At 39.4% G+C, this 8727-nt stretch overlaps 2 protein-coding genes across 4 annotated transcripts; one reads left to right on the top strand and one right to left on the bottom strand.

Moving 5' to 3' along the window:
- Positions 1-307: 307 nt before the first annotated feature.
- LOC122535500 lies at positions 308-2815 on the top strand. 3 transcript variants are annotated; one of them, XM_043667080.1, is made up of 4 exons: positions 308-744; positions 1212-1721; positions 2081-2377; positions 2409-2648. In XM_043667080.1, exons 1-4 carry the CDS (start codon positions 681-683, stop codon positions 2453-2455), a joined length of 918 nt encoding a protein of 305 aa, XP_043523015.1. In that variant the 5' UTR covers positions 308-680; the 3' UTR covers positions 2456-2648. The 3 variants fall into 3 exon arrangements, with proteins under 3 accessions (XP_043523015.1, XP_043523014.1, XP_043523013.1); XM_043667079.1 differs by having other exon boundaries at positions 311-744; positions 1215-1721; positions 2081-2336; positions 2448-2815; XM_043667078.1 differs by having other exon boundaries at positions 311-744; positions 2081-2336; positions 2448-2815.
- Positions 2816-2818: 3 nt separating this feature from the next.
- On the bottom strand, positions 2819-6978 carry LOC122535497 (frizzled-7). The gene is made up of 3 exons (XM_043667075.1): positions 5940-6978; positions 5252-5631; positions 2819-5176 (listed from the first exon to the last, which is right to left on the bottom strand). Exons 1-3 carry the CDS (start codon positions 6737-6739, stop codon positions 4638-4640), a joined length of 1719 nt encoding a protein of 572 aa, XP_043523010.1. The 5' UTR covers positions 6740-6978; the 3' UTR covers positions 2819-4637.
- Positions 6979-8727: the final 1749 nt, after the last annotated feature.

Genomic DNA, 8727 nt, shown 5'->3' with positions numbered 1-8727 from the left:
ATGAAAAATGATGATAGCATTATCTAATTGTAAGTTAGCAATGTTTCAAGACAAATAGATACACGTTCAAGTAGACATACCATCATATATTATATAGGGTAATTACTAAAAGACTGAATAGTATAAACCAAAAATAACTTTTACAAATACATGTTTTTTTAATTTTATTTGGAAATATAATTAATGGATTTTTTTCAGTATTTTTTCTATAATCTACAAAACAAGAAACTAAAAAAGACTGAAAATGAACAAGTCATGACCTTTTCAAACCATTCAGTTTTTCATTGTCCACCCTGTATATAAAAGTACATGGTAGTCAAAATGGCCATCATTCTGTGATATGCATTAACAGTGTGTAGCGAATTTTTTTTTATATATATACATATATGGAGAGTGGTAACCGGTTTGTAGACATTGTAACTACAATGTCTTAGACGTTTAAAATATTCAAGAAATCTATACATACGTGCTGATATTGGAAAGTGGGAATATAAATGCTGAATTTTTTGTAGGTTAAGTCACGTCGCATTGTAAAATCACCTTTTGTTATTCAAGCAAGCATATGCTTGCACGTATTACTTTCTACGTGCGTAGAAGGATTTAAATAAATAAAGTGTTATATCAACGTGGTATATCAACAAAATTACGTGCTGTTAACAAGTGTTTTTAAAGATTTTAAAATGGCACTATTTCGTATCAGTAACTCCTACTTATTGACAAGTTTATCACAGGTCTCGCACGCAGGTATGAAATTTATAATTCACTTTCGTCTATTGTTACTGCCTTTGAAAATCGTTCGTTTAAATTGAATATTTTAAATTAATTAATTTATTTAAATTATTTTAAATTAAAAATTGTTCTCGTAACATTTCGTGTTATAGAATGGCACGTCTATGTTTTTTTTTTATTATTTTCTTCTGTTCCTTTTACATTTAAATTCGTCAAAGAAGAAGTAATATCAATTATGCTGATATTGTTGCAAGTTATAAATTACATTACATCGTCGCTGTGATTATACTGTAATTATACTGTGATTATACATTTTGTCAGAGGTACAACAGGGACCATTTTCACAATGACTGTTCCATTCCGTCAATTGCGTAACGAATCGACGTAGATGCGAAATTAAGAAAAAGAACAATACTTCAATCATTTTTTTTCATCGTGTCGTCATCTTTTGTCTAAATTCTTTTGGTCGAAATTTCTTTTAGCAGGTTCGCCACTCGGCGAAATACACTGCATCCGATACGCGGCTGTACCTCGAGACCGCATGAAAAATCTCCACGTAACAAGTGTCCGCCGTTATCCCGATCCTCCTGCTCTGCCACTTCCTGCAAACGTCTCCGAGATATTTGCGAACGAAACCGGCCGGTTTACACCTGAAAGGGCACGAGACATCGACGCACCGGTGCTACTGTACGGCAAGAACGATGACACGTCGTTCTTTTCCAATCAGTTGTCAAAGCCGACAGTAGCGTGTTCGAGTAATCTAAAGAACTGCAGCGACATGCACGTGGATTCGTACGACTGTTTTGGAGCGGTTAGCCTGAACGGGACTATGCAGAGCAACGTGCCGGAACCGTTCTGCTCTAATGGGAAATCAATGCACTTGAACATGCCGGGCGGTCAGTGGGCCAGAGACGAGAAATACATTGCCGAAGACATGCAAAAATCTCACTATCGTATCGTTCGTTTATCGCAATTGAAATTGGACAAAAGCGGTTAGTAAGAACATACCAAGAAGTAAAAATCTCTCTCAACGAAGTAAAATTTTCCATATGTTTTGAAAAATTCAGAATATCACGGTGCAATATAAAATTTTTCGCAAAACGTAGGGATTATAGGGAAAGAAAATATATTTTTATGAAATGTTTTTATGTTAAAAGTAAGCTCGCCGTGTACAAGCGCCGATTAACTCTTTTGCTATAAGATTTAATACTCTTGTGCATAATTTGGTATAATAACCGTATCATTTCAGAACTTTTAGCAAAAGAGTTAACGAAAACTGTGATAGTTAAGTTATTGTAACATTGTGATTAAATGGTGTAAAATACCGTGAAAATTGTAATCTGTCATTCAGGTCTAACAGCGAATTTACTTTCCCAAGCAATGTACAAGCCAAAATATATCTACAGTATGGGATATTCAACGAAACCGTCCGAACCAGTAAATAAGTTAGCGAATGATAACCAAAAAGGGATTAAAGAAATTCCACAAGAGTTGTCCCAGAGAGAAAAATTTAAAATATTAGCCAAGGAATATGGGATTACCGTTGTCATATTTCACATAGGAATCTCTCTGATATCTCTCGCTGCTTGTTACGCAGCCGTAGCTAGGTTCGTGTTTACAATTATATTCAACATTCTTTTGTACGCAAGTACTTTGTTTCGCTTTGATATTTTTAAAAAGTAGTTTGTATCGCTTTATCATAAAAATATTGATTTCAGAGGTATAGATTTAAAGCCTATCGTTCACTTTATATTCAACATAGAAAATGAGCAAATCGAAGCTTACGTTGGTAATTCCTCAACCTTCTTGGTTGCGTACGGTATGCATAAACTTCTGGTACCCCTTCGGTTTTCAATAAGCATAGGGGGATCACCATTCCTTGTAAGGTATTTGAGGAAAATTGGATTGCTTAAACGTCCGAAAAGAGTAACACAAACCACGCAGAAATAATGTACAATTACAATTTTATGATCGATTATAATCCTTATTTGATGGATAATGTATATTGATTTGCACATATGTATATTTTGCATTTGTTGTATATATAAATCAATATGATTAAATAAACTTAAGTACACGTGTAAAACCATTTGTTTTTATGTATATATTCAGGTTTATTATATAAAGAATATAATAGTTGCAATTACTTTACACAACGTCATATATTTTATGTACGATATCTTTTACGCGTCTACCATAAGTACGGCTGTTGTAATTATACAGTATCTTTATTAATAGGTTTTTCTTTGTTTTTTTCATTAATCGCCGTAAAATACATGACATACTGACGTTTGAGTGCCTACGTCACTACGGGTCTTCGCGCACGTTCAAGTTCCTTTATATCACTTCAAGTTTCAATTTCAATCATTCTCTCTCTTTTGGTCGACAATCAGGATGGGTATTAACCTCACCTGATGTCGAGTCACCGCAGCGTTCGTCCTTAATATACAAATTCGGGTAATATAAAATCAAGTGAATACAGGATCGATAGCGATCACCAAGTTAAGCATGCTGTGTGCGGACCGCGGTCCTAGGATTTTCATGCTCAGTCTAGAGCCTAGAGGCCAGGGGTCGCCGCCATCAGCCCTGATGAAGTCTGGCTGGCGACTCCAAGACGAAAAACCTTACTTTACCGATACAATCTCAAAACCGTCGCGTTCTCTTATAGCGCCGTAGTAAGTCCTAGCATTTATTATTAATAGCAGAGCCCCTTTCCCCCCCCCCCCCCCTCCCCCCTGGGACGTGACAATACACAAAAGCTCGGCAGTTTCAATGGACGAATTGATCAGTTATATTGGAACAATGATTGCGTTTGATCCGCAAATCCTTACTGAGTATTTTCGACTTGACTCGTGGCTATCGAGTCAGAGATTTGATTACGCATAGGAAACATACGAAAATGCCAATTGCTTGGCAAACGTGTATATATGTACATAATTTTTAAAAAATATATTATAGTACATAGTAAAATTAACGTATATAAGTGGTATATACAATTCAATTAACCTAGAATAGTACATGTCCTATATTTTAGATTTTGTATCCTCTTCAAAGATGCACTTGCCTTAATTATTCTCTGCAAAGGCAAGCTATTTTTGAACGCATTAAAAAAAGAAAAATTCAGTAACAAAATCAACAAAATTTTTTCAGTGTCAAGAGTAAACAAGTTTTAAATAAATTTTCAAGTCTTAATTAAACGTTGTAAAATATTTCTCATACTGTTTTTGTAAAACTACAAAAGTTGTTCGCGAGATTAGAGTAAGCGTAATTGTTCTCAATTTATTGATCAAACCCAAGATGGAAGGTTTGAAATTACAATGATACAAAAAATAGTACCTTTGCTTCTTGTGCATGTTAGAGAAGTACACTTATAAACATTGAACACATTTTCTACGGACAGTTTGAGCATTTGTAACTTAAACGATGAGTTGCTGTGATGCGATTAATTGCAATTTCTATTAACGCAAACAGGAAGAATTTGTCACTTTAAATATTATGCAAAGATCATCTAATAACACTTGCAAATTAGTTGATGGTTAAGTCTAACATTTTACGCAGTCCTTGCGGAACTCTCGTGGAAATACAATAGAAAGCATTCAATAATCTTGATAAAAAAATATTTTGGCACAGTACTACATTTGTATAATTCTTGTCATTTCTTTCTGATGCACCGATAACATACAAAAATAATATAAAAATGCGTATCTCGCTATTTAAATGTCTTCCCAATAAATCAAATCTAGTAACACGACGTTATAAATTGAGGAATTTCGTCAGATACAATAAAATGTATATTTTTACGCTTTAGTTTGATTAGGTATTATTTGAGCGTGATATTCAATAATCAGATCTGGCAGTTTAGAAAGGCAAAACTTCTCCACTTTTGTTGCGTAAAATTAGTCGAGTCTTTAAACATACGCCTCGGTACGACGTCCTTGTATGTGATTGAAAAACTGTCGCCAACTAGTCAGCGTTTTACTTGACCATACCCAAAAGCTACTTGTTATACCAACAATCATGGCCATTAAATATTTTATCATGAAAACTTCGAATTCTGGCCGTCTCCCAACATCGCGGGTACGCTCTCCAACGGGGCACGGCATTGAATATAAAGACTGCGGTCCAGGCCTTGAACACATCTCCATATTCCAAGTCAACATCCATTGATCGAAATATGCTTGCTCATAAAACAAGCAAGCAATGACGATCAAGGCAGGAACTATGTATAATACAGAGAATATGCCAATGCGTATCATTAGTTTCTCTAATTTGTCAGTCTTTGTACCGTCGTGTTTCATTACGGTACGTATACGGAAAAGAGAAACAAATCCAGCCAGTAAGAAGACAGTTCCAAGAATTAAATAAACGCACAACGGTGCCAGAACAAATCCACGTAGCGCCTCAACGTTCCAAAGACCCACGTAACAAACACCAGACAGTATGTCTCCTGTAAAAATAAAATATTACTGAAATATTGTATCAAAAACAACGTGTTACAAACAAACAATGTTAGATTACTTACCTTCGACCTTTCCCATTGCAAGAATGGTGACCGTTTTTATCGCTGGGGCGGCCCAAGCCGCTAAATGAAAATACTGGGAATTAGCTTCTATCGCTTCGTGGCCCCATTTTAACCCAGCAGCTAGGAACCATGTCAACGTTAGGATGACCCACCATATACTGGACGCCATTCCAAAAAAATAAAGCACCATGAATAGTACCGTGCATAGTTCATGCTTGGTACCTTGGGATATCGTCGATGCCATTTGAATTCTCATATCTAGAGGAGGTGGGAAAGGCTCTCTACAGGCAATGGAATTACCAGCTGCCCAGCCAATCACGTATGCCAATGCTACCATGAGATAGCATACTGACAAAAATATGATTGGCCTTTCGGGATACCTACATGTGAAACAATATATGTAAATCATCACACGCTTTAATTTAAAAGGAATCACACATACTTCTACACTGGACTATACTGAATTTGATTTGAAAGAACAGACAGCATCTAACAATTATTTGTGTGCAAGCAATAATTTATGTTCTTGATAACAAGCTACACGCTTGGCTTAGGTACGTGCTTTTATTCAAAGTTACAAATTAATGGCTGGATTAATTATTAACTACAAATTGAAAACTGACTAAACTACAAACGTAATGATAACTGCCACTGATTTATTTACACACTGTGCCTACACAACCTTTACCTGAACCTGTCCGTGTCGATGAGGAACGTCAGAAAGGTGAAGAAACACGAGGCTGCGCAAACGGAGGCCCAAGTGCCGACCCAGATCCTCGAAAATCGTCGTTCCCTCTCGGTGAAGAACATCCCGTCGCACGGTGCGCCGCAGTTGGGCTCGACCTTGTCGCCGACCTTCAGCGAGTAGCCGAGCTCGTGCGGGACCTTGAACTGCATCGGGCAAACGAAACCAAAGTCCCTGGCGCCGAGCATGAACCCGCTGCCGTACGGTTTCGGCCCGCCGGTCCACGACGGTTGAAACTCGGGCACGGGCATCAGAGGCGGCGGGTACACCGGTGGCGACGGTTCCGGCGGCGTGGTCTCGTTGTGGCCCACGCACAACTCGGGGCCGCCGTTCTCCGGCAATTTCGAACAATCGAGATTGTCCGGCCAGGCGAAGCCGAAGCTGTTCATCAGACGTTCGCAGCCGGCGCGAGCACTCTCGCACAACGACCGACACGGCGGTATCGCTCTGTCGATGATGGTGCACACGGGCGCGTACACCGTGCACAGAAAGAAACGAAGGTCGGGGCTGCACTTCATTTTCACCAACGGCGCGAACTGGTGCACCTCCTGGCCAGCGTCCTCCTGCTTCTGATGGTTCATCAGGTTCGGCATAATGGTCTCGTTGTACGGTATGTTCATGCACAGGTTGATGGTGATCGGCTCGCATCTACCGTGATGCGCCAACGGATCCTTCGCGTGGAAAGCGCCGACACCGAGCACGGCCACCGTCAGAGCGTAGATCGTCGCGTAACACGGTGCCATCGTTGCGTATCGTTCAGTCTCCGGGCCGCCGAGATTCCGAGATCGAGAATCGTCACGCGATGCAGCTCTCGAGAACACGCGGACGCGCCACGCCTTCGGACATCACCAGTGGATCGTGCGGAACATAATAATAATACCGAGCTGGTGGAAGCGAGGAAACGAACAGCCGTACCTAGCGACGATGATGGACGCGACCGCGGTACTGTAAACAGAACATGGCGAACACGTTCTGACAGTGAGGGGACACCTCGCTGTGAATCTATCGACACGCCGCTACTGCCATCTGTAGGCCATCGCGCATTCCTCGAGCTGGGCGGGATATTTGAAAAATCTGCAAATCTTACGAACGTGAAAATCGTAATAAACCCTCGGCCTGAATGTACAGTTGATCGCAACTTTTTTGTGCTTTTATCTGAAAGTCTGTGGTGGCATTGAATGAGAAGGCACGACGATTCAATCGATTCATTTTGATTTTATTTCTTTCCCGACATACAATGCACAATACGTTCGATTTCGTTAGTTGTAATGTTTATTCGTCGCAGATGATTAGCGTTGTCGCAAGTACTATGGTTGTCATTGTTACATCTTCTGTTTCTTTTTTTTTTTTTTCTTTTTCTGAATTATATACATAGTACGTACATGCTCGTGGAATTCGTGCACTTTCAGACGGGGGGTCATCATCAACTGCGCGTGTCACAAATGGTAGTCTCTCGAGCCTACGGCGAGTTGCCCGATTAACACGATTTTCACAAACGGCCTCGTTATCGTAAACAAATAAATAATTTATCTCCTCGGAATACTCTCAACTTGAATCGCCGCATTAGACATAGGAGGTCAGCCTTACGATCTTACGATTAGTAACACTTAAGATTCAATACGGAAGATTGAAGTATGTCGAGGGAGCCACTTTTTCGTCTTCCTGTACAATTTTCAACGGTGTTCAACGATCCGGTTGAACTGGCCGGCGCGAAACGAAGAGAAGCCTATTATCATTAAAAAAAAAAAAAAAAAAAAAGAAAAAAAAACACGGAATGATCTGCCGGAGGGGGGAAATCCTTGTTTACTGGTCTTTTTGTCGCTCGATCGTAATCGACGGTTCCTTTTCTCTAACCAAGAAGAAAAAGGTCACTTCAGTTACCTTTAATTATACTTTGCTCTGGGGAAACCCGGCTACAAATCATTTTATACAAATATCTATTGATTACGATGAACTACACGCGTTGACTCAACGTGTACACATCTGCCGTTACAACGCCACGGTACGTCGTGTATAAAACAACGTAACGACAAGGAAGACGATTGATAATACTATAGGTTTGAAATTTCTCATAACGGGAAGATAGACGAGGCAAGTTAAAATCATTTAGTGCGCAAAAGAAACTGATCTACGGTGATATCACGTGTTGACACGCATACATATGTGTGTGTGTGTGTGTATATGTACATACATATTAAACGTTACACCATTTCAAATACTTTATTACCAGAGTTCATTCTTTAAATGGATCGTATACGTTCGTTGGACCTTATTATTCTTTTGCTCTTTCGCTCGGGATAGAGACACTGTACAAGTGGGAAGATCTAAAGACCTTTGGGCGGCTTAAAAACGTTACGATTGGCACAAAAACACGAGGCGTTTCGTAAAGTGTACCGTGAGACGGATGCCTCACTTTCCTCTGGAAATGGATTCGTTTGCACTTCTTTCACTCGCAATGGGACGCGCCAAGATCGTGTGAGAAACGTTACATGAAATCAGTGGCACGACCTGCGCGCTTTTCATCTTGGGACGTCCCAAAAAAAAACGCGCTATTACTTTGCTGCGACACTCTTTATTTTCTTTTTTTTTTTTTTTTCAAGTCTTTCTTCTCGAGTACCCGCAAGTTTATAACTAACTTTTACGCCCTGTCTTATCATTTGGCTGATCCACTGGATTCGATCAAGATTATTCGATATTAACGAAACGAAAAAAACAAAAAAAAAAAAAAAAA

The sequence above is a fragment of the Frieseomelitta varia genome, unplaced genomic scaffold (assembly GCF_011392965.1).
Source record: "Frieseomelitta varia isolate USP_RPSP 00005682 unplaced genomic scaffold, Fvar_1.2 scaffold_729, whole genome shotgun sequence".
NCBI classification, from domain to species: domain Eukaryota; kingdom Metazoa; phylum Arthropoda; class Insecta; order Hymenoptera; family Apidae; genus Frieseomelitta; species Frieseomelitta varia.
The sequence above is the reverse complement of the archived record's forward strand: the minus strand, read 5'-3'. Positions and strand labels throughout refer to the sequence as shown.